Source organism: Procambarus clarkii, chromosome 61 (assembly GCF_040958095.1).
Source record: "Procambarus clarkii isolate CNS0578487 chromosome 61, FALCON_Pclarkii_2.0, whole genome shotgun sequence".
In the NCBI taxonomy this organism is placed as follows: Eukaryota; Metazoa; Arthropoda; class Malacostraca; order Decapoda; family Cambaridae; genus Procambarus; species Procambarus clarkii.
The window spans coordinates 31,017,751-31,044,321 of NC_091210.1; the positions used below are offsets into that span (position 1 = coordinate 31,017,751).

At 48.0% G+C, this 26,571-nt stretch overlaps 1 protein-coding gene across 1 annotated transcript; it reads left to right on the forward strand.

Moving 5' to 3' along the window:
* Nucleotides 1–3,670: 3,670 nt before the first annotated feature.
* On the forward strand, nt 3,671–23,221 carry LOC123752830 (uncharacterized). The gene is made up of 4 exons (XM_069308085.1): nt 3,671–3,695; nt 4,916–5,110; nt 22,337–23,056; nt 23,163–23,221. The coding sequence occupies exons 1-4, from the start codon at nt 3,671–3,673 to the stop codon at nt 23,219–23,221; spliced, it is 999 nt and encodes a 332-aa protein (XP_069164186.1).
* Nucleotides 23,222–26,571: the final 3,350 nt, after the last annotated feature.

Genomic DNA, 26,571 nt, shown 5'->3' on the forward strand with positions numbered 1-26,571 from the left:
TTAAGGCAGATCTAGATAAAGCTCCACCCACAAGATAACTCTTAGGAACTAATGATGCAAAGGGGACATACTACAGGAACAATGTGCGGGTGGCCTGATGGGGGGGGGGGTTATCCCCAAATCCCGAGACTTTGTCCCCCAACCCAGACTCTGTTCAACCAGAACATTATTTTGTTTGTATATATATATATATGTGTGTTTTTTACCTAAATAAAAAAAAAATCATGTATCATTATTATTATTATTATTGCACACTCCCCTTGAAGATGAAATATGTTAAAAAAAAAATGTCAGGTAGTATTTGCTAGAGTACTTGTCATGGGGGTGAATAAGTGATGAGGTCTCTCTCTTATTTTTAAAAACTACTTTAACAGATAAAAAAAAAACTTGACATTTATACAATTTTTTATTTTATTATGAGTACATATACAAAAAAAAAACAAGCACTTTTTTATTATTCGTCGTTAGTGTAATAAGATCTAAGGTTCCTCCTTTTACTCGATGGTCTTTTCACTACTTGTGGCGGTACTTGACCTTTCCCTGCTCCATCTTGTTTAGGACGCACCAGCACAAATTCTTTTTTGCATTTTTTCATTACATGGGCCAAATGAGCCAGTGTAGGGTAGTAAGATGCCAGCCATTCTTCTTCTTCACCTGCTCTAGACCAACCCACCCCAGAATTGCAGCCTATACCAAATGGCATAACTATCCGTTTGATAGAATTATTACTCTTGGCTTCGCTCATAATGCGACTCACGGCCTTTTTAAAACACCATCGTCTGTTGATAGTTGTATCTCTCCGCAATCCCGCTACTAAATCAATATCTTTACTGTGCTTAATATGAAATTGGTTAATGTCATTATTTTCAATAGACGCACCTACACTATATTGACATGAGGGCTATGAGATAAGGCTGCACATTAGGTTCTGGTGGCGGGGAGAGGATTATATTTCCTGGAGTGTCACGATCCGTAACTACAGCACAAAGCGTTTCAGGACATATTTTCTTTTCAACCACCCCATAAGGATATTTTTCCCACAGCTGTTGGGAGTAACCATTAGAAAACTGGTGTAGGGCAGGAAGATCATAGACAATACAGTCCCCGGGTTTAAATATATCATCGTTGGGGAAATCCACTTCAATAATAGAATCTTTGAGTCTCCGTAATTTGGCTCGCATGTAGTTGGAACACATCTCGAAGCGATTAAAAAGGTTTTTTAACATAACCTTCGTCTTATATACACCTTGTCACATAGAGTTGTTAGAGGCTTTTATAATATGTAATTCATAGTTTTTCTTTTTGTACAGAGAAATTAGGAAACAATAAATAAATAAATGTGTGTGTGTGTAGAGAAATTAGGAAAAGTAAATAAAAATACAGGTTAACATTTCTTTTTTTTGTGGTTTAATTTGTATGAAATATTACAATATAGATTCTACAGCTTTTCTAATCTCATCTTCATTATATTCCATTTCCATTTTCTCTTTGTCTTCATTGTCGTCGTCTTCCACAATAGTGAGCACTTCATCACCTACAGTAACAGACATGGCGCCGGTAGATGGATCATCTTCCACGACAGCTGACCCGTCTTCTCTCACGTCAGCGGCAGATCCGACAGCAGAAACAGAGTCTTTATCATTCGTAGAAACAGGTGGAATGGCCATACGTGGAATCTTGTGTCTAAAGATGCCATGGGTTGGAGAGCGAGTTGGCGTGTCATTATTTACAGGACATATCATTAAAGTGTCGATACCACGTTCTTGCAGTTTCTGAGCTAATTTGCACATCACAGGGAAATATTTAGTCTCCCATATGTTGCGTTCGCCACTTGTGAGATACTGCCTGCAAGCCTTGCCCAACCCATATGGGAAAATAATCCTTCCCATTGTCCTCTTCGGCTTCTCTGAAGAATATGTTCAATGGCTTTTCGTAGAGCTTTGTCAAACCAACGCCATCTTTGGTATTCGGTATCATTTTTCAGGCCGTCATAAAAATGCTCATCCAAACTCCATGCTTCGTGCCTGGGCTTTTTGTAAGAAGATGGCGTCGCTGGACCGTTGGTAAACTGGGTGATTAATCCAATAAGGTGCGGTAAAACAGCATAACTTTCATAGGGGTCGTCATCCATCCTATTGCAGAATTCGGGTGCTTCGCCAACAAATATGAGGCCGGGATATCTCTATCAGTTCTAACAGCTCGATTTTTGTTCGGCAGGTTTTTCCAATGCAATCGAGCATAGGGGTATCGTTCCCATAAAGTGTGCACCATTTCGCTCAACTGCACGTTTGTTGCATCCAAATCATAGAGCAGACAATCACGATTGTTATAGATGGGCAAAGAGGCAAAGTCGCCAATCAGGGAGGGGAGCTCCATAGTGCTGGCTTGTGAGGTAGTGACTCGGAAGGGGGTCTATATACACTTTTCACGCCGGCGCGGGGGACAACTGCGCATTGTAGAGTTGCCAGGGACATTTTTTTTTTCCTTGGAGCTCTGGTCATTACGCACCAATATAACATTAACATCGTAATGTTTTAAGTTTTCATACAGATCTTCAATAATTGGAAGATATGTTTCCTCCCAAACTTCATCTCTTTGAACACAGGTGCGACCAATACCCACAGGTAATACAACTCGTGCGATTTCCGGAGAAGACTTGATGAATCTCGTTATGGCTTCTATAGCCTTTTTGAAATAGATGAGGCGATTTTGCGTTGTATCTTCTTTTAATCCGGCGAGCATATCACGATCTTTGGATTTTTCTATATGCGACTTGGCGATCTCATTGTTCTCTACAGGCGCCCCTATACCATATTGCACTGCAGCAGCAATAATGCAAGGGAGATTTTCAGCTCGACGATTGGAGACATGAATTGAACCGGGAATTGGGCGATCATGGGGAACACATCTCTTGAGATTATACAAAGGCCTGCGTTCACCATAGGCGCTTGCGTGTTTGTATTTCACTGATATGTCCTTCGCCATCCCGTACGGAACACAAGATATGCAGTTTACAGGATACACAATGCAAGTTTCATTATTGCAAAATTCTTCATCGGTTAAATATCCGGTGTGCGTTTCCAGCCATGTCTCCATTTTTCTTTTTTTTTACTTTCCCTTATGTTTTGGATAAAGCCTAGTCAACCGCCCTGTGTCGACCCTGCGAATATTCGTCGTGGGGGCTTTGCGCCCTTATATCTCCATCCCTGCTAGTGCGTGTAAAAGTTACCACGTACTGAGCAAATATTTATATTATTATTATAAGGGGCCTCGACCAACAAGAAGCCCATAGGAACATATTTTTTTTCACTGACTTAATTAGTATGTATATATATATATATATATATATATATATATAAAAAAAAAAAAACACCTCAAATAGCGCAATATGTATCTCAAAATATCTTGCCATAAAATATCAATATACATCAGCTTAATACCCAAACACTGGCAACCTTTTTTTTCAGAAGCAGAAAAGGTCAAACACAGTGCGACATGTTACAATTTTTTTTTTTTAATGTTCCCCCCCCCCCCACCCCCCCATGAAAAAACCATAGTCAGACCATATTCCCTTAATGAAATATATATATATATATATATATATATATATATATATATATATATATATATATATATATATATATATATATATATATATATATATAAAGTCATGGAGGCCACATCATTATTGGAAGGTTTGTGATAACTTATTGACATTAGGGATACCTTATGTAGTTAATGACATTTCTCGATAATTATCACAAAAAATAAGTACTTGGTCACCTTTCCTAGACTACCAACTGCCATCTTTTTTTTTTTAATTCACTACATTATGCAACATGATTTAGCACATTTGCGAGTCATTTTTTCCTTTCCCTGTTTCCTCATAATTATGCCATAAAAAAAAAGAGTAGCGGTGGCTAGAATTGCCAAACCAAAAAAAAAAAAAGAAACTAGCACATATGTAGCGATTTTTGACACTTATTTCGGGGAGGGAAAGGACGGGCAATATATAGCCTAGGATCTTGCCTCCATTCGCCAGTGTCGCACCAGTACACAATGGAACCTTCCCATACTAAAACGTTTTACTCCAGGGACAGTCTTAAATTTTTTTTTTTTTTTTTTTTGAGATATATACAAGAGTTGTTACATTCTTGTACAGCCACTAGTACGCGTAGCGTTTCGGGCAAGTCCTTAATCCTATGGTCCCTGGAATACGATCCCCTGCCGCGAAGAATCGTTTTTTCATCCAAGTACACATTTTACTGTTGCGTTAAACAGAGGCTACAGTTAAGGAATTGCGCCCAGTAAATCCTCCCCGGCCAGGATACGAACCCATGACATAGCGCTCGCGGAACGCCAGGCGAGTGTCTTACCACTACACCACGGAGACTGCGAAAATGTGCCCAAATGCGTTTAGACACCTTTATAAATTGGCCTGTCGAGTGGCTAAACCCCCAAGACCTGGTGAATGAGGGATTTTATTATCTGAGAGTTGCGGATCACTGTTCCTGCGCCTTTTGTTGTAAAGTTGTGCATGCTTGGATTGAGGGCGATACGCCCCATAGTAGGCATGCGAAAGTGTCGCCAAATTGTTCCTTCATAAGAGGCGAAAAGGACAATAACGTTCCTTTGGAAATCACCAAACTGGCATTCGAATATGGGCTGGATTTCTTTTCACCCCTATTCGAACCAAAGAATATAGCAACATCTGATCGTGAGTATATTGTATAAATATAATTTACTAGTTTATCTGTGAATAATTAGTATTGGCGATGTGGAGGGAGGACAAAAATAAGTATAAACGCAGGAAGTCTTTTCAAATAATTTTTCTTTATTTTTTTTGTTTTTGAAAGAATTGACTTAGAACCTGTGTTTTATGCATATATGTGATGGAGCATCTTTGTTTTTTTAGAGACCCCACCCCGCGAGGAAGAAACTAAAATGACTGGACATGATTTGCAGGTTCTGGGGGTAATTCCATACGCTAAACCTAGATATCCAGGCTTGGCAACATACAAACAGCGTTTGGAAACATTCGACCTCAGCTGGACTGGTTGTGTCAAGCAAACATCTCACGAATTGGCAGAATCAGGATTTTTCTTCTGTGGTAAACAAATATTGTTGGAGTTTTTGTTATTTTTAGTGTGTGCGTGTGTATCCTCCTGGCCGGGGAGGATTTACTGGGCGCAAATCCTTAACTGTAGCCTCTGTTTAACTCAACAGTAAAATGGGTACTTGGTTGTAAAAAACGATTCTTCGAGGTGGGGATTGTATTCTAGGGACCTGCCCGAAATGCTAGGCCGTACAAGAATGTAACAACTCTTGTATATATCTAAAAAAAAAAAAAGTGTGTTTACTCCCCCAATTGTGCTTGCGGGGGTGGAGCTCTGGCTCTTTGGTCCCGGGAAGTGTGTGTGTGTGTGTGTGTGTGTGTGTGTGTGTGTGTGTGTGTGTGTGTGTGTACTCACCTAGTTGTGTCTGCAGGATCGAGCATTGACTCTTGGATCCCGCCTTTCGAGCATCGGTTGTTTACAGCAATGACTCCTGTCCTATTTCCCTATCATACCTGGTTTTAAAATTATGAATAGTATTTGCTTCCACAACCTGTTCCTGAAGTGCATTCCATTTCCCCACTACTCTCACGCTAAAAGAAAACTTCCTAACATCTCTGTGACTCATCTGAGTTTCAAGCTTCCATCCATGTCCTCTCGTTCTGTTACTATTCCGTGTGAACATTTCGTCTATGTCCACTCTGTCAATTCCTCTGAGTAACTTACCCAGCAAACACAAATCATCTACACAACGTTCGCCTATCTCTTCCCATAGGTGTGGGAATGATTTGCATTGAGAATGGTGCAGGAGAGCCTTTGAGAAACTTTTACTCAAAAAATCCAAACACAAAGGTTTAATTATAAATTGTTTTTCTACAATTATTTTCTTCCAAATGTAAAACAAATAGTTTTTACATGTTTAAATATAAAATTTATGGTGTTTTTTTTGTCAAATTCATTAATAAATTGTGAATGATATATATTGGCTGAGTGAAACCTTTAAAATCCATTTAGTTATAATATGAACAAAAAAAAGTAGTTTTCCAAATTTTCTAAAAATCGCTCTTTTTAACACAATTTGACTCCTTATGCATTCCACTAAACACTAATATCATGTTTAAATATATAATTTATGTATTATTCCCTAAGATAATTTATATAAATTATAAAAGTTGCTGGAAAGTGGTGAGAAAGAATCTGAAAACGTTTTGTTGTCTTATATTGGCGTGTTCTTATTAACTAGAGTGAGTAAGAGTGAGCGAGAGTGGGTAAGAGTGAGTAAGAGTGACTGAAGGTGAGTGAGAGTGCCAGAGAGTGTGTAAGTGTGAGTAAGAGTGAGTATAAGTATGAGTGACTGAGAGTGAGTAAGAGTGACAGAGTGAGTAAGGGTGACAGAATGAGTAAGAGTGAGAGTAAAGTGATTGAGAGTAAGGGTGAGTATGAGAGTAAGAGTGATTGAGAGTTAGAGTGAGAGTAAGAGTGATTGAGAGTTAGTGAGAGTAAGAGTGATTGAGAGTAAGAGTGATTGAGAGTAAGAGTGATTGAGAGTAAGAGTGATTGAGAGTAAGAGTGATTGGGAGTAAGAGTGATTGAGAGTAAGAGTGATTGGGAGTAAGAGTGATTGGGAGTAGGAGTTAGAGTGAGAGTAGGAGTAAGAATGAGAATAAGAGTGATTGAGAGTAAGAGTGAGTAAGAGTAAGAATGAGAGTAAGAGTGATTGAGAGTAAGAGTGATTGAGAGTAAGAGTGATTGGGAGTAAGAGTGATTGGGAGTAAGAGTGAGAGTAAGAGTAAGAATGAGAATAAGAGTGATTGAAAGTAAGAGTGATTGGTAGTAAGAGTAAGAGTAAGAATGAGAGTAGGAGTGATTGAGAGTAGAGTGAATGGGAGTAGGAGTGATTGGGAGTAAGAGTGATTGAGAGTAAGAGTAATTGAGAGTAAGAGTATGAGAGTAAGAGTGAGAGTGAGTATGAATGGGTAAGGGTGACTGAGAGTGAGTAAGAGTGACAGAGTAAGAATGACAGTAAGAGTGATAGAGAGTAAGAGTGACAGAGAGTAAGAGTGACAGAGAGTAAGAGTGACAGAGTAAGAGTGACAGAGAGTAAGAGTGACAGAGAGTAAGAGTGACAGAGAGTAAGAGTGACAGAGAGTAAGAGTGACAGAGAGTAAGAGTGACAGAGTAAGAGTGAGTATGAGAGTGAGTTAGGATGACTGAGAGAAAGAGTGAGTAATAGTGCGTAAGAGTGATTGAGAGTTAGAGTGAGAGTAAGAGTGATTGAGAGTTAGTGAGAGTAAGAGTGATTGAGAGTAAGAGTGATTGAGAGTAAAAGTGATTGAGAGTAAGAGTGATTGAGAGTAAGAGTGATTGGGAGTAAGAGTGATTGAGAGTAAGAGTGATTGGGAGTAAGAGTGATTGGGAGTAGGAGTAAGAATGAGAATAAGAGTGATTGAGAGTAAGAGTGAGTAAGAGTAAGAATGAGAGTAAGAGTGATTGAGAGTAAGAGTGATTGAGAGTAAGAGTGATTGAGAGTAAGAGTGATTGCGAGTAAGAGTGATTGAGAGTAAGAGTGATTGGGAGTAAGAGTGATTATGCAATTGGAGTAGGAGTAAGAATGAGAATAAGAGTGATTGAGAGTAAGAGTGAGTAAGAGTAAGAATGAGAGTAAGAGTGATTGAGAGTAAGAGTGATTGAGAGTAAGAGTGATTGAGAGTAAGAGTGATTGGGAGTAAGAGTGAATGGGAGTAAGAGTAAGAGTGAGAGTAAGAGTAAGAATGAGAATAAGAGTGATTGAGAGTAAGAGTGATTGGGAGTAAGAGTAAGAATGAGAGTAGGAGTGATTGGGAGTAGGAGTGATTGGGAGTAGGAGTGATTGGGAGTAAGAGTGATTGAGAGTAAGAGTAATTGAGAGTAAGAGTATGAGAGTAAGAGTGAGAGAGTGAGTATGAATGGGTAAGGGTGACTGAGAGTGAGTAAGAATGACAGAGTAAGAGTGACAGAGAGTAAGAGTGACAGAGAGTAAGAGTGACAGAGAGTAAGAGTGACAGAGAGCAAGAGTGACAGAGTAAGAGTGACAGAGAGTAAGAGTGACAGAGAGTAAGAGTGACAGAGTAAGAGTGACAGAGAGTAAGAGTGACAGAGAGTAAGAGTGACAGAGAGTAAGAGTGACAGTGTAAGAGTGACAGAGTAAGAGTGACAGAGTAAGAGTGACAGAGAGTAAGAGTGACAGAGAGTAAGAGTGACAGAGAGTAAGAGTGACAGAGAGTAAGAGTGACAGAGAGTAAGAGTGACAGAGTAAGAGAGTGAGAGTGATTATGAGAGAGTTAAGAGGGGAGGCAGGATGTGTGGTCACAGGCGAGGCCTAGGCCTCGTGATCTCTAATGTTGGTTTTTATATATATGTTGGATTTTTTGTCCTGTTTTAAATTATAATTATTTAGCAGGAATGTAATAAGATATTGCACAGTATTAATGTGACAATAATATATGCATTATTTCCTTGGTAATCAAACTTGTTGTTCAAAGATAATATACAATCTTTGAAGGAAACATTTTGAGAGCGCGAGCTGGCAACACTAGGCTGGTGGTGGTGAGAGAGACATATGGTTAGTTGTTCTCAGACCTTCAGTGGTGAAGGGTGTGTCCCAGCTGGCCGCCACCAGCCGCCACCCGCCGCCCACCACCAGCCGCCACCCGCCGCCCACCACCAGCCGCCACCCGCCACCACCCACCACCAGCCGCCACCCACCACCAGCCGCCACCCGCCACCACCCACCACCACCCACCACCAGCCGCCACCCGCCACCCGCCACCACCAGCCGCCACCCGCCACCACCAGCCGCCACCCGCCACCAGCCGCCACCCGCCGCCACCCACCGCCACCCACCACCCGCCGCCACCCGCCACCCACCACCAGCCGCCACCCACCACCAGCCGCCACCCGCCACCACCCACCACCAGCCGCCACCCGCCACCACCCACCACCAGCCGCCACCCGCCACCACCCACCACCAGCCGCCGCCACCCTCCACCGCCACTCACCACCCGCCGCCACCACCCACCACCCGCCGCCACCCGCCACCCACCACCAGCCGCCACCCGCCACCACCCACCACCAGCCGCCACCCACCACCAGCCGCCACCCGCCACCACCCACCACCAGCCGCCACCCGCCATGCACCACCCACCACCAGCCGCCACCCGCCACCACCAGCCGCCGCCACCCTCCACCGCCACTCACCACCCGCCGCCACCACCCACCACCCGCCGCCACCCGCCACCCACCACCAGCCGCCACCCGCCACCACCCACCACCAGCCGCCACCCGCCACCACCCACCACCCGCCGCCACCCGCCACCACCCACCACCAGCCGCCACCCGCCACCAAACACCGCCACCCACCACCGCCACTAACCACCTGCCGCCACCTCCCACCACCAGCCGCCACCAGCCACCGCCACCCACCACCGCCACCCACCACCGCCACCCGCCGCCACCACCCACCACCACCACCCACCACCACCAGCCGCCGCCGCCACCACCACCACCGCCGCCACCACCCATCACCGCCGCCGCCGCCGCCACCACCACCCACCACCACCGCCGCCGCCACCACCCACCACAGCCGCCGCCGACACCACCGCCACCACCCACCACAGCCGCCACCACCACCCACCACCACCACCCACCACCGCCGCCACCACCAGCCGCCACAAGCCGCCACCGCCCGCCACCAGCCGCCATCACCACCACCACCAGCTGCCACCACCACCAGCCGCCACCACCACCACCACCAGCCGCCATCACCGCCACCAGCTGCCACCACCACCAGCCGCCACCACCAGCCGCCACCACCGCCCGCTATCAGCCGTCACCGCCCGTTGCCACAGTCGCCACCGCAAGCCGCCACCGCCAGCCGCCACCAGCCCCCCCCACCGCCGATCGTCACCACCCACCACAGCCGCCGCCGCCCGCCACCACCCACCGCCACCACCCACCACCACCAGCCGCCGCCGCCACCCACCACCCGCCGCCACCACCACCAGCCGCCGCCGCCACCACCACCCACCACCACCGCCGCCACCACCCACCACCACCAGCCGCCACCGCCACCACCACCACCCACCACCACCGCCGCCACCACCCTCCACCACCAGCCGCCGCCGCCACCACCACCCACCACCGCCGCCGCCACCACCCACCACCGCCAGCCGCCACCACTCATCACAGACGCCGCCACCCGCCACCGCCCGCCACCACCGCCAGACACAGCCGCCAGTGTCCGCCACCGCCGCCACTGTCCGCCACTGCCGCCACTGTCCGCCACCGCCGTCACTGTCCGCCACCGCCGCCACTGTCCGCCACCGCCACCACCACTGTCCGCCCGCCGCCACCACTGTCCGCCCGCCGCCACCACTGTCCGCCCGCCGCCTCCACTGTCCGCCCGCCGCCTCCACTGTCCGCCTGCCGCCGCCACTGTCCGCCCGCCGCCAACCCTGTCCGCCCGCCGCCACTATCCGCCACCGCCGCCACTGTCCGCCCGCCGCCACTGTCCGCCCGCCGCCACTGTCCGCCACCGCCGCCACTGTCCGCCCGCTGCCACTGTCCGCCACCGCCACCACTGTCCGCCACCGCCACCACTGCCACCACTGTCCGCCCGCCGCCACCACTGTCCGGCCGCCGCCACCACTGTCCGCCCGCCGCCACCACTGTCCGCCCGCCGCCACCACTGTCCGCCCGCCGCCTCCACTGTCCGCCCGCCGCCACCACTGTCCGCCCACCGCCGCCACTGTCCGCCCGCCGCCACCACTGTCCGCCCGCCGCCACCACTGTCCGCCCACCGCCGCCACTGTCCGCCCGCCGCCGCCACTGTCCGCCCGCCGCCGCCACTGTCCGCCCGCCGCCACTGTCCACCACCGCCGCCAAAGCCGCCACGGTCCGCCCGCCGCCACTATCCGCCACAGCCGCCACTGTCCGCCCGCCGCCACTGTCCGCCCGCCCGCCGCCACCATCCGCCACCGCCGCCACTGTCCGCCCGCCGCCACTATCCGCCACCGCCGCCACTGTCCGCCCGCCGCCGCCACTGTCCGCCCGCCGCCACTATCCGCCACCGCCGCCACTGTCCGCCACTCTCCGCCGTCCAGCCTCCCCTCTCTCCGTTAGTAAATAATTATAATTGTTAGTAAATAATAAAAGAAATATAAATTATTAGATTTTTTTTACCCTTAAATTGGTTTTAATATTTAAATTGAAAATAATAATATAATATAAAATATAATAAAAATAATATAATATAAAATATAATTTAATTTCAAGAAACTTAACTTTAAACACAAAGATGTGAAAATGGTCCAGATTATTGGCTCAAACCTTTCATAAGAGATTCATATTGGTGTATGAATGGATTATGAATGACTCATGTTAGGAGTGTAAAGTTGCCACAACATCTCAAATTAGTGTTAGATACATATGTCTTGGTTATAAGTTTTGGAAACCTATTTAAGTCCACACACAATATCGTATCTGATACGATAAAACAAACGTTTCCAATACTTTCAAATACTTTCCAGATATGTTGTGGCAACCTAAAATTGTTTGCTGGGTTATACGTTCCTATCATGTCCACCCTCTCCCTTCTTCTTTCTAGTGTCGTAAGGCACAGTTCCCTCAGGCGCTCTTCATACCCCATCCCTCGTAGCTCTGGGACGAGTCTCGTTGCAAACCTCTGAACCTTTTCCAGTTTCATTATATGCTTCTTCAGATGGGGACTCCATGATGAGGCGGCATACTCTAAGACTGGCCTTACGTAGGCAGTGTAAAGCGCCCTAAATGCCTCCTTACTTAGGTTTCTGAATGATGTTCTAACTTTTGCCAGTGTAGAGTACGCTGCTGTCGTTATCCTATTAATATGTGCCTCAGGAGATAGATTAGGTGTTACGTCCACCCCCAGGTCTCTTTCACGCGTCGTTACAGGTAGGCTGTTCCCCTTCATTGTGTACTGTCCCTTTGGTCTCCTATCTCCTAGTCCCATTTCCATAACTTTACATTTGCTCGTGTTGAATTCTAGTAGCCATTTCTCTGACCATCTCTGCAATCTGTTCATGTCCTCTTGGAGGATCCTGCAATCCTCATCTGTCACAACTCTTCTCATCAACTTTGCATCATCCGCAAACATCGACATGTAGGACTCTACGCCTGTAAACATGTCGTTAACATATACAAGAAATAGAATTGGTCCCAGCACCGATCCTTGTGGTACTCCACTTGTTACTGTTCGCCAGTCCGACTTCTCGCCCCTTACCGTAACTCTTTGGCTCCTTCCTGTTAGGTAGTTCCTTATCCATTCTAGGACCTTTCCCCCCACCCCCGCCTGCCTCTCGAGCTTGAACAGCAGTCCCAGCAAACAATTTTAGGTTGCCACAACATATCTGGAAAGTATTTGAAAGTATTGGAAACGTTTGTTTTATCGTATCAGATACGATATTGTGTGTGGACTTAAATAGGTTTCCAAAACTTATAACCAAGACATATGTATCTAACACTAATTTGAGATGTTGTGGCAACTTTACACTCCTAACATGAGTCATTCATAATCCATTCATATACCAATATGAATCTCTTATGAAAGGTTTGAGCTAATAATCTGAACCCTTTTTACATCTTTGTGTTTAAAGTTAAATTTCTTGAAATTAAATTATATTTTATATTATATTATTTTTATTATATTTTATATTATATTATTATTTTCAATTTAAATATTAAAACCAATTTAAGGGTAAAAAAAATCTAATAATTTATATTTCTTTTATTATTTACTAACAATTATAATTATTTACTAACGGAGAGAGGGGAGGCTGTATGGCAGAGAGTGGCGGCTGTGGCGGACAGTGGCGGCGGTGGCGGATAGTGGCGGCGGGCGGACAGTGGCGGCGGGCGGACAGTGGCGGCGGCGGGCGGACAGTGGCGGCGGCGGGCGGACAGTGGCGGCGGGCGGACAGTAGCGGCGGTGGCGGACAGTGGCGGCGGGCGGACAGGGCGGCGGCGGCGGGCGGACAGTGGCGGCGGGAGGACAGTGGCGGCGGGCGGACAGTGGCGGCTGTGGCGGATAGTGGCGGCGAGCGGACCGTGGCGGCGGTGGTGGACAGTGGCGGCGGCGGGCGGACAGTGGCGGCGGCGGGCGAACAGTGGCGGCGGCGGGCGGACAGTGGAGGCGGCGGGCGGACAGTGGAGGCGGCGGGCGGACAGTGGAGGCGGCGGGCGGACAGTGGAGGCGGCGGGCGGACAGTGGAGGCGGCGGGCGGACAGTGGCGGCGGCGGGCGGACAGTGGCGGCGGCGGGCGGACAGTGGCGGCGGCGGGCGGACAGTGGCGGCGGCGGGCGGACAGTGGCGGCGGCGGGCGGACAGTGGAGGCGGCGGGCGGACAGTGGAGGCGGCGGGCGGACAGTGGAGGCGGCGGGCGGACAGTGGAGGCGGCGGGCGGACAGTGGAGGCGGCGGGCGGACAGTGGAGGCGGCGGGCGGACAGTGGTGGCGGCGGGCGGACAGTGGTGGCGGCGGGCGGACAGTGGTGGCGGCGGGCGGACAGTGGTGGCGGCGGGCGGACAGTGGTGGCGGCGGGCGGACAGTGGTGGCGGCGGGCGGACAGTGGTGGCGGTGGCGGACAGTGGCGGCGGTGGCAGACAGTGACGGCGGTGGCGGACAATGGCGGCGGTGGCGGACAGTGGCGGCGGTGGCGGACAGTGGCGGCGGTGGCGGACACTGGCGGCTGTGTCTGGCGGGCGGTGGCGGGGTCTGTGATGAGTGGTGGCGGCTGGCGGTGGTGGGTGGTGGCGGCGGTGGTGGTGGGTGGTGGTGGCGGCGGCAGCGGCTGGTGGTGGCGGCGGTGGTGGTGGGTGGTGGTGGTGGCGGCGGCGGCTGGTGGTGGTGGGTGGTGGCGGCGGTGGTGGTGGGTGGTGGTGGCGGCGGCGGCGGGTGGTGGGTGGCGGCGGCGGCTGGTGGTGGTGGGTGGTGGCGGCGGGTGGTGGTGGGTGGTGGCGGCGGGTGGTGGTGGGTGGTGGCGGCTGTGGTGGGTGGTGGCGGGCGGTGGCGGGCGGCGGCGGCTGTGGTGGGTGGTGACGATCGGCGGTGGGGGGGGGCTGGTGGCGGCTGGCGGTGGCGGCTTGCGGTGGCGACTGTGGCAACGGGCGGTGACTGCTGATAGCGGGCGGTGGTGGCGGCTGGTGGCAGGTGGTGGTGGCGGTGGTGGCGGCTGGTGGTGGCGGCTGGTGGTGGTGGCGGCTGGTGGTGGCGGCTGGTGGTGGTGGCGGCTGGTGGTGGCGGCTGGTGGTGGTGGCAGCTGGTGGCGGTGATGGCGGCTGGTGGTGGTGGCAGCTGGTGGCGGTGATGGCGGCTGGTGGTGGTGGTGGTGGCGGCTGGTGGTGGTGGCAGCTGGTGGCGGTGATGGCGGCTGGTGGTGGTGGTGGTGGTGATGGCGGCTGGTGGCGGGCGGTGGCGGGCGGTGGCGGCTTGTGGCGGCTGGTGGTGGCGGCAGTGGTGGGTGGTGGTGGTGGTGGTGGGTGGTGGTGCCGGCTGTGGTGGGTGGTGGCGGTGGTGTCGGCGGCGGCTGTGGTGGGTGGTGGCGGCGGCGGCGGTGATGGGTGGTGGCGGCGGCGGTGGTGGTGGGTGGTGGTGGCGGCGGCGGTGATGGGTGGTGGCGGCGGTGGTGGTGGGTGGTGGTGGCGGCGGCGGCTGGTGGTGGTGGGTGGTGGTGGTGGGTGGTGGCGGCGGGTGGCGGTGGTGGGTGGCGGGTGGCGGCTGGTGGTGGGTGGTGGCGGCGGGTGGTGAGTGGCGGTGGTGGGTGGCGGTGGCTGGTGGCGGGTGGTGGTGGGTGGCGGTGGCTGGTGGCGGGTTGCGGTGGCTGGTGGCGGGTGGCGGCTGGTGGTGGGTGGTGGCGGCTGGTGGTGGGTGGTGGCGGGTGGCGGCTGGTGGTGGGTGGTGGCGGGTGGCGGCGGGTGGCGGCTGGTGGTGGGTGGTGGCGGGTGGCGGCTGGTGGTGGGTGGTGGCGGGTGGCGGCTGGTGGTGGGTGGCGGCTGGGCGGGTGGCGGCTGGTGGTGGGTGGTGGCGGGTGGCGGCTGGTGGTGGGTGGCGGCGGGTGGCGGCTGGTGGTGGGTGGCGGCGGGTGGCGGCTGGTGGTGGGTGGCGGCGGGTGGTGGGTGGCGGCGGGCGGCGGCTGGTGGGTGGTGGGTGGCGGCTGGTGGTGGGTGGTGGCGGGTGGTGGGTGGTGGCGGCGGGTGGTGAGTGGCGGTGGTGGGTGGCGGTGGCTGGTGGCGGGTGGCGGCTGGTGGTGGGTGGTGGGTGGCGGCGGGTGGCGGTGGGTGGCGGCTGGTGGTGGGTGGTGGCTGGTGGTGGGTGGTGGGTGGTGGCGGGTGGCGGGTGGCGGCTGGTGGTGGGTGGCGGGTGGCGGCTGGTGGTGGGCGGCGGGTGGCGGCTGGTGGCGGCCAGCTGGGACACACCCTTCACCACTGTAGGTCTGAGTACAACTAACCATATGTCTCTCTCACCCACCAGAACAGTGTTGCCAGCTTGCGCTCTCAAAATGTTTCCTTCAAAGATTGTATATTATCTTTGAACAACAAGTTTGATTATCAAGGAAATAATGCATATATTATTGTCACATTAATACTGTGCAATATCTTATTACATTCCTGCTAAATAATTATAATTTGAAACAGGACAAAAAATCCCACATATATATAAAAACCAACATTAGAGATCACGAGGCCTAGGCCTCGCCTGTGACCACACATCCTGCCTCCCTGGCCTGCTACACTCACACACCTCACACTCTTAACTCTCTCATAATCACTCTCACTCTCTTACTCTGTCACTCTTACTCTGTCACTCTTACTCTCTGTCACTCTTACTCTCTGTCACTCTTACTCTCTGTCACTCTTACTGTCGCTCTTACACTCTGTCACTCCTACTCTCTGTCACTCCTACTCTCTGTCACTCCTACTCTCTGTCACTCCTACTCTCTGTCACTCCTACTCTCTGTCACTCTTACTCTCTGTCACTCTTACTCTCTGTCACTCTTACTCTGTCACTCTTACTCTGTCACTCTTACTCTCTGTCACTCTTACTCTCCGTCACTCTTACTCTCTGTCACTCTTACTCTCTGTCACTCTTACTCTCTGTCACTCTTACTCTCTGTCACTCTTACTCTCTGTCACTCTTACTCTCTGTCACTCTTACTCTCTGTCACTCTTACTCTCTGTCACTCTTACTCTCTGTCACTCTTACTCTCTGTCACTCTTACTCTCTGTCACTCTTACTCTCTGTCACTCTTACTCTGTCACTCTTACTCTCTGTCACTCTTACTCTCTGTCACTCTTACTCTCTGTCACTCTTACTCTCTGTCACTCTTACTCTCTGTCACTCTTACTCTGTCACTCTTACACTCTGTCACTCTTACACTCTGTCACTCTTACACTCTGTCACTCTTACACTCTGTCACTCTTACTCTGTCACTCTTACTCTCTGTCACTCTTACTCTCTGTCACTCTTACTCTCTGTCACTCTTACTCTCATTCTTACTCTTACTCACTCTTACTCTCAATCACTCTTATTCTCATTCTTACTCCTACTCCCAATCACTCTTACTCCCAATCACTCTTACTCTCAATCACTCTTACTCCCAATCACTCTTACTCTCAATCACTCTTACTCTCAATTACTTTTACTCTCAATCACTCTTACTCTCAATCACTCTTACTCTCACTAACTCTCAATCACTCTTACTCTCACTCTCTCAATCACTCTTACGCACTATTACTCACTCTTTCTCTCAGTCATCCTTACTCACTCTCATACTCACTCTTACTCTGTCACTCTTACTCTGTCACTCTTACTCTGTCACTCTTACTCTCTGTCACTCTTACTCTCTGTCACTCTTACTCTCTGTCACTCTTACTCTCTGTCACTCTTACTCTCTGTCACTCTTACTCTCTGTCACTCTTACTCTCTGTCACTCTTACTCTGTCACTCTTACTCTCTGTCACTCTTACTCTCTGTCACTCTTACTCTCTATCACTCTTACTCTGTCATTCATACTCTGTCACTCTTACTCACTCACCCTTACCCATTCATACTCACTCTCTCACTCTTACTCTCATACTCTTACTCTCAATTACTCTTACTCTCAATCACTCTTACTCCCAATCACTCCTACTCCCAATCACTCCTACTCCCAATCACTCCTACTCCCAATCACTCCTACTCTCAATCACTCCTACTCTCATTCTTACTCTTACTCTTACTCCCAATCACTCTTACTCTCAATCACTCTTATTCTCATTCTTACTCTTACTCCCAATCACTCTTACTCCTAATCACTCTTACTCTCAATCACTCTTACTCTCAATCACTCTTACTCTCATTCTTACTCTTACTCACTCTTACTCTCAATCACTCTTATTCTCATTCTTACTCCTACTCTCACTCTAACTCCTACTCCCAATCACTCTTACTCTCAATCACTCTTACTCCCAATCACTCTTACTCTCAATCACTCTTACTCTCAATCACTCTTACTCTCAATCACTCTTACTCTCAATCACTCCTACTCTCAATCACTCCTACTCTCAATCACTCTTACTCTCAATCACTCTTACTCTCAATCACTCTTACTCTCACTAACTCTCAATCACTCTTACTCTCATACTCACCCTTACTCTCAATCACTTTACTCTCACTCTTACTCATTCTGTCACCCTTACTCTCACTCTTACTCACTCTGTCACTCTTACTCTCAGTCACTCTTACTTATACTCACTCTTACTCACACTTACACACTCTCTGGCACTCTCACTCACCTTCGGTCACTCTTACTCACTCTTACCCACTCTCGCTCACTCTTACTCACTCTAGTTAATAAGAACACGCCAATATAAGACAACAAAACGTTTTCAGTTTCTTTCTCACCACTTTCCAGCAACTTTTATAATTTATATAAATTATCTTAGGGAATAATACATAAATTATATATTTAAACATGATATTAGTGTTTAGTGGAATGCATAAGGAGTCAAATTGTGTTAAAAAGAGCGATTTTTAGAAAATTTGGAAAACTACTTTTTTCTGTTCATATTATAACTAAATGGATTTTAAAGGTTTCACTCAGCCAATATATATCATTCACAATTTATTAATGAATTTTACAAAAAAACACCATAAATTTTATATTTAAACAAGTAAAAACTATTTGTTTTACATTTGGAAGAAAATAATTGTAGAAAAACAATTTATAATTAAACCTTTGTGTTTGGATTTTTTGAGTAAAAGTTTCTCAAAGGCTCTCCTGCACCATTCTCAATGCAAATCATTCCCACACCTATGGGAAGAGATAGGCGAACGTTGTGTAGATGATTTGTGTTTGCTGGGGTCTCATGTGCGGTACTGTATCAAAGGCTTTTTGGCAGTCCAGAAATATGCAGTCTGCCCAACCATCTCTGTCCTGTCTTATCCTTGTTATTTTATCATAGAATTCCAGAAGGTTTGTTAGGCACGATTTCCCTGTCCAGAACCCATGTTGATGTTTGTTCACAAACCTAATGTTTTCCAGGTGTGCAACCAGTCGCAGCCTAATTATTCTTTCCAGTATTTTACAGGGGATGCTTGTCAGTGATACAGGTCTGTAGTTAAGTGCCTCCTCCCTATCTCCTTTCTTGAAGATCGGCACGACATTTGCCTTCTTCCAGCAACTGGGCAATTCTCCTGACATAAGTGACTCATTAAAGATCATTGCCAGAGGCACGCTGAGGGCCTGTGCTGCTTCTTTTAGTATCCACGGTGATACTTTGTCTGGTCCAACTGCTTTAGTTGCATCTAGAGTTGTCAACTGTTTCATTACCTCCTCTGCTGTCACCTCTATATCTGATAGTCTTTCATCTAGGGTAACCCCTTCCAACAATGGGAGCTGCTCAGGCTCGGTAGTGAACACTCCATGGAAACTGGCATTCAGTGCCTCGCAGATTTCCTTGTCACTTTCAGTATATGCCCCCTCTGTCTTCCTTAGTCTTGTCACTTGGTCGTTCACCGACATTTTTCTTCTTATATGACTGTGTAGTAACTTAGGTTGTTTTTTCGCTTTGATTGCAATATCGTTCTCATAGTCCCTTTCCGATGTTCGTCTTATGTTAATGTAATCGTTCCTAGCTCTGTTGTATCTGCTTCTGTTGTCCTCTGTTCTTTGTCTTCTGTACTTCCTCCACTCCCGTCTGCTGGCCATTTTTGCTTCCTGACACTGTCTATTAAACCATGGGTTATTATATTCCTTCTTATTTTTTCCCTTTACCGTTGGTATAAATCTCTCTTCGGCCTCCTGGCATTTCTGTATGACTAGGTCCACCATATCTTGGACTGTTTTTCCTCTAATTTCTTCCTCCCACTGCACTTCACCCAGATAGTCCCTTATCCTCATATAGTCCCCTTTCCTGTAGTCAGCTCTCCTTTCCCAGATCTCTTGTCCCATGGTCATAAGTTTGAATTCCATCATGTAGTCAAAGACTAGGACACAATGGTCACTGGCCCCTAGAGGTATTTCATGCTCTAAATTCTCGATATCTTCTACGTTCTGGGTGAAAATCAGGTCTAATAGGCTCGGTGCATCTCCTCCTCTTTCCCTTGTGTCTTCCTTCACATGTTGTGTCAGGAAATTCCTGTCTATAACATCTACTAATTTTGCTCCCCACGTTTCGTCCCCTCCATGGGGATTCCTTGATTCCCAATTTATCTCTCCATGATTTAGGTCCCCCATGATCAGCAGCTTCGCTCTCATTCTGTGGGCTAGTGTTGCTGCCTTCTGCAGTTCATCTATACATGCTTTGTTGTTGTCATCATACTCCTGCCTGGGTCTTCTACTGTTTGGTGGGGGATTGTAGATTACCAGGATCACAATCTTCCTCCCATCTACTGTCAGAGTTCCATGTATGAAGCTTGTGCACTCATTGGTAACTCGATTTCCCAGGTCTTCAAACTTCCATTTCCGCTTTATTAGGAGTGCTACTCCCCCTCCCTGTCTCTGTGTCCTCTCTTTTCGTATCACCTGGTACCCTTCAGGAAAGATTGCATCTGAGATCATGTCATTAATTTTAGTTTCCACAATTGCAACTATGTCAGGATCTGCTTCACTCACTCTTTCTTTTATCTCTTCTGCTTTATTAGATACCCCATCAGCGTTGGTGTACCAAACCTTGAGATTCTTCATGGAAACTCTTGTACCAGAGTTCTCCCTTTCTCTGGGGGTCTGGGGGGATCTGGGGGATGTCTGGGGGGTGACTGGGGGCAGAGGGGATCTGGGGGATCTGGGGGGTGTCTGGGGGATGACTGGGGGCGGGGAGGGTCCGGGGGATGTCCGGGGGGATCCGGGGGGTGTCTGGGGGGGTCCGGGGGGTGTATGGGGGGTGAAAGAGTTCAGGAGGGGGGTGTTCAGAAAGAGTGCTTGGGGGGCTACTGGGGGCTGGGCATCTAGGAAGGTAGGTAGGAGGGTCTGGGGTAGGGCCTGGGTAGGTAGGTCTGGAGTAGGAAGGGCATACTGGGTCTGAAGATTAGGGAGGGCATAGAGGGGTTGGGAGATAGCGTAAGGTTGGGAGACAGATAGAGGTTGAGAGGTTGGGAGGGGGAAGGATAGAGGGGGTGGGGGGGACCTCCCACCTCCCTCGCAAGGGTGGGGGGTCACATGGAAGGAGAGGGGATGAGGAGGGGTGAGGGCTGGGTAGGCTTTGGGTGTTGAGGGGATGAGGTCTGGGTGGGTTCTTGGGGTTGAGGGGATGAGGTCTGGATGGGTTTTGGGGGTTGAGGGGATGAGAGCTGGGTGGGTTTTGGGGGTTGAGGGGATGAGGGCTGGACAGGTTTTGGGGGCTGAGGTGATGAGGGGGTCCTTGGAATGTGGGATGAATTTGACTCCAGTGGGGTCAGAGGGGTCAAGGGATGTGCTGGGGAGATAAGCAGGGGCGGCTGATTTGGGGAAGGGGTGACCTGAGAAGCACGTGTGAGCTGGTTAGCATGGGGTGGTTTAGCACTGGGGTGTGTAGCTGCGCTCAAATGGGAAGAGTCGTACTGTTGTTTGCTTGCTCTGTGGGCAATCTGTTCCTCCTTCGTCATGAATTTGTCAATAAATACGTTGTAGTAATTTTCGCTACCTCTGAGTAGGTGTTTGTGATGCAGTATGTAATCCACTGCCTCTTCGTTAGTGAACTGTACCAGGACAGGTCGTTTCCTGTTACAGTTGTATGGTCCAATGCGTCGGTGGACTTGCACCTCATTCCCTGCCATCTGGGCTCTCACGTCTCTCAAGATCCCCCTGTAGTTCCAAATCCTCAATCTCCATCCTTTCCTGCCTCGATGGTGCCCTGGCTTCAAGTAATCCATGGATTATGATTGTCCTCTTTCTCAGTTCATGGTCATGCTGGTGGCCCTCTCCCTGGCTGACCCCCACCCCTCCTACACCTGCTACTCCACCTACTACTACTCCCCCTTCCCCTGCCAAGCTTCCCTTATTCCTGCCAAATTCATTAGTAAGCCTAGATATTTCTCCTTGCCATTCTACCCTGCTCTTCCTGATTTCCTCTTGAATATAATCCATAAACTCTTGTTTGAGTCTTTGAACCTCGCCCTGTATCTTATTAAAGACTTCACTTTTAATCCCCTGGATTAGATCACCTATCCAAACATCCCTCTTCTCTACAAATTTCCCAATCATCTTCTCCACAAACCTATCTTCTTCCTCAATCATAATACTGTTGGACCTAGACACCCTTCCTGACCTAGTCATTGCTATAATGCAACCTTACCCACTGGGGTTCCAAGTATCTTACCGTCCTGCTAACACAATAGGTGAGTGAATCTCCAAGCGTCGTCCCACGTGGTGGTAGAAGGTTGCTGCCGGGGTGAGGTCACGCGGTCAGAGGTCGGTGAGGTCTGCTTCACACTGCCACAATACTTCCTCAACTATTTTGAATTACGCTATTTAAACTGTTTTTCTTCACTACCTTATGGCTCTGGCCAAAACTCAAGGTTTTTTCATTCACTTGTACACACTTTTTCACTTCGAAGTTGCCTGATTACCCCTCCCACTCCACTAGTGAACCAGGAGCTCCCAACCCACGTCCACCCAACACGATGGTCACAAGACAAGTGACAAGTGCCGGATGTGTGTGCGTGTTCGTGTGTGTGTTTTGTATTACAACATTGCCGGATGTGAGCTATAATAATAATAATGAATGGGAATATTTTTTTTCTTAAATTTACAGGCCTAAGTGACCACATGCGCTGCTTTTTCTGTGGAAATGGTTTTCGTAATTGGGAACCCGCTGACGACCCTTGGACACTGCACGCGCAATGGTATCCTGAGTGCACCTTTGTCAACATTAAAAAGGATGCACGGTTCATTAAGAATGCTAGAGAATCTTCGCAGCGTCGAACTATAAAACCCATAGATGAACATCTTTTAACTGGTCTGATGGAAGGTTTGGGTTTTTTCCCAGCATTAATTGAACATTTTGGATTTCCTGATGTCTGTGTGAGACCTGCCTTAAGCTTATATCTCAAAAGCACCAAAGATTTATTACCGTTTGTTACAGAGGCCAGATGTATAGAATTAATGTTGTGGTATATGCAAGAGAGCACTAAAGCCGAAATGGGTTTAAGGGGAATTCATCATGAGGATGTGGAAGGTAGGGTAGAGCCTGCGAATCTGGAATGGCAATCCGCGCCCTCTGACATGGAAACAGTCGCCACAGCTAATGAAATGGATGTCGACGTTGTTGGATCAATGAGCGGGTTCATGAGCACTAATCTTGGTTTGCGGGCTTTGCCTTCTCCTGTTGAAACAGAGGCAGAAGAGACGACTATAGTCGCTAATGAAATGGATGTTGAAACTGGCGAAGAGGCCACAGACTTTGATGCGACATCCCATGTTGAAACTGTGATGAACACATCTACGCCAACGTCTTGGGCTGCTGATATTTTGTGTACGGTGTGCTTTAACAATGCGTTGAGTGTCGTACTGCTGCCCTGCAGACATATGGTAACATGCAGTAATTGTCTTGTATCTATGAGAAACTGCCCCATTTGCAGATGCACCATTTTGCATGTCCTTCAACCGATTATTTCCTAAGAAGACAAAAAAGGCATAGAGACTAATTTATTTATGTAAATAAAAATTGTACAAATGTCGAGTTGTTTTTTTATATTCATAAATTAGTATAAATAAGCTCACATTTTCATGAACAGTATTTTTTTTTTGGGGGGGGGGGGGGGATTAGATTGCAATTGCTTATTTACTGCCCTAAAATCATTGATCCGGGGGGTGGGGGCGAGATACTGCCTTATTTAGAGAAATTTGCTATGTGCAATAGCTCGGACGTTGGGGAACTGAACCGGGTCCTGCACGAAGGTTGCTCAACATTCCGCTCGAATATGGACAAAAATAGAATCTCTCTCTTTCTGAGGTAAAGAACCTATTGAGAACTAGCACTCAAAGGTTAAAAAAAAAAAGATTAACACCTTTATAATTAGAGAGACAGCTAAGATACTGCATCATATAGTGAAATTTGTAATGTCCATTAGCTCAGACGTTCGGGAACTGAACCAGGGCCCGCACGAAGGTTGCTCTGCTCCTGTGCAAATGAGGAAACATTTGGGAGAAAGAGAGGAAGCAAGATTTACTCCCTTGGAAAACTTTTATAAAAAAATTGTGGCCAGAGTTTTTTTTATACAGAATGAAACTCTTAATTAATAAATAATATATATCCTGAAGAATAAATCTTCCTCTATGAGATAAATATTTTTAGTTAGTTTTAAAAGTTTGTATTTACCATAATGATGAAGCCTTCCAACCATGGCTCATTAAAAGTTTTTTTTTGTTTATGAAATCGTGTAAGTATTTATGCAATATTTATTATAAAACAATCATAATACGCAGTGGCATATCATTTTTATAAAGAGGCTTTATAAGGTAAATATAATAGCAATGCGAAACTCTTTCTATCTGACGTACTATTTTAAATAAATACATTTGGGCGAAAAACATGTCTACTGCCCGCGTGAGCTACTTGGGTGGGCTCTTGCAGATTCTATGTATTTTAATCTCTAAACATTTGAGTGCCAAGAACAACTCTCGTGCAGGCCCGCATTCAGTTCTCGACGTTCAAGCTTTTGCTATAGTAAATGTCTCTAAAAATGAGGCCGTATCTCGCCCTGACCAACTGTTTTTGGCTCAATTGTAACCCATCCAGCCGCAGTCTGCTGGGCAGGACCCAGTGCAGGTTTGGAAGGCTTTGGAAATTAAAGCACCGTAAGATTGTGAGTGCTCAAGTCTAGGGGGGACTAAGCATTTTGCGCGAATGTGAAAGCCCTGGGTTTATTTGTGTAAGTTAAAAATTGAGTTTTTGTTTGTGTATAAGAGTTTAGCAATGTGTTTAAGTAAGATTGTGCAACTGTTTTAAGTTTAGGGGGGACTAAGTATTTTGCGCGAATGTGAAAGCCCTGGGTTTATTTGTGTAAGTTAAAAATTGAGTTTTTGTTTGTGTATAAGAGTTTAGCATTGTGTTTAAGTAAGATTGTGCAACTGTTTTAAGTTTAGGGGGGACTAAGTATTTTGCGCGAATGTGAAAGCCCTGGGTTTATTTGTGTAAGTTAAAAATTGAGTTTTTGTTTGTGTATAAGAGTTTAGCAATGTGTTTAAGTAAGATTGTGCAACTGTTTTAAGTTTAGGGGGGACTAAGTATTTTGCGCGAACGTGAACGCCCTGGGTTTATTTGTGTAAGTTAAAAAAAAAAAATGAGTGTTTTTGCGAGCGAGTTTTTTAAGCATGTGCTATAATTAAAAAACTTCCAAAGTAATGACAGTAATTCCAAAATGAATTCATCTTTTCACTTTTTGAAAGGATTCCCAGTACGTATTAAATTGCTTAAACCACTCAACTACTTTCCTTTATAGTATATTTACGAGTGTCAAATTAATGTTTGGAGTGTCAAACCCAACACAATATGGCTGAGGCCCCACTATTTAAACTTCTTTTCGTATTCTATGAAATATTACAGGTATTGTTAATGCTTGTAACGTTTATTACAAAAGATAGACATACATTTGATGCTATTTTTCATATTAAAATCTAATTTGAGGCCCGAAAAATGTATCTATAAAATCTAAAAACAGGTTAGAACCATACAAAGGCAAGTATGCCTTTTTCACCAGTAATCAACTGAATGCCACAGAAAATGGAATCTTTACTTTAGCTACAGAAAACGGAGCAAAGCCAAGGGGGGATGACTGGAATAAACAGTTTCCAACCTGACTCTTCTCGCACATAAACATGTCTTTCTTGACCTCATTTCAAATTATATAGAGTACTGAAAGCTCATATTCCATAGCAAATATACTAAGGAACTCATTTTACGACTAGAACGCAAACTAGGACCCCTCATTCAAATTCAAAACACGAGAATTATTGACTGAACATTTCCCCACTATCAAGCACACAGGACTCTTTAAAGCTATCTTAACTTCTTTAAAACCCCAATATGACCCATCTCACATGCAGATCCTGTTCTATGACTTGCCCTTCATGTCAATGTACCCCACAGTATCATGCAAATTCAAGATAAGGCTTATTACACCTATATATCCAAACTTGGTCTTTGTAAGGAATCTTGACCCCCCCCCATGTATGCTTGACCCCCACTGGGGTTATCCACCTCTGACCATTACAGAAAATGGAGCTGTGCCCAAGGGCTCCCTATACTATTCAGTCATAGCCTCATTAAAGTACTCCAAAAACTTCTATATTCGCTTTCAACTGTGTTTCTTGGTTTGAATCTATTGAACATTCACCCTCTGATCCATTCAAAAGTAAGGGCCCCCAAATTGATACCGTAGTACTCTCGTAACACCCCTGGGACAAATCGTGCATTTTGCTCATGCCATTAAAATACTCCAAAAACATTTATACGCCTTTCACCAGTGTATTTTTTTGGTTTCCAACTATTGAACATTCATCCTCGGTACCTCTCATAAGTAGAGACCCCCTTCTTGAGGCCCTAGACTCATCTTAAAGCAAGGCGACGAATCGTGCAAGAAAACAGGTTAGGATAGGGCACCAGTTCCTCAGGTATACCCTGGGTGGTGGTCCCCCCGGGACCCCAGGGGGGACCACCACCCCACCCCCGCCAGCCAGCCAGGAGCGCGCTGACTGTGCCCTTACCTAACCACCCAAAATAAGAGGGTTGGTCGATCTGGCCCGCCAGGGTCAAGTCGGCTTGGCAGTGCCCAACCGTTTCTAAAATTTTTTACCTCAGTTCGTCTCCTTTTACACTACTGAGTGCCCATACACGCACAGTGGAGTGCCCATACACGCACAGTGGAGTGCCCATACACGCACAGTGGAGTGCCCATACACGCACAGTGGAGTGCCCATACACGCACAGTGGAGTGCCCATACACGCACAGTGGAGTGCCCATACACGCACAGTGGAGTGCCCATACA

What these genes read in the sequence shown, in the direction of transcription:
- LOC123752830 (XM_069308085.1), top strand. Translation starts at nt 3,671, where the DNA reads ATGGAGGCCACATCATTATTGGAAG. An exon ending in GGCCACATCATTATTGGAAG is followed by an intron (nt 3,696 to 4,915) that starts GTTTGTGATAAC and finishes TTGTTTTTTTAG; the next exon opens with AGACCCCACCCCGCGAGGAA. An exon ending in TTGGGCTGCTGATATTTTGT is followed by an intron (nt 23,057 to 23,162) that starts GTACGGTGTGCT and finishes CCCCATTTGCAG; the next exon opens with ATGCACCATTTTGCATGTCC.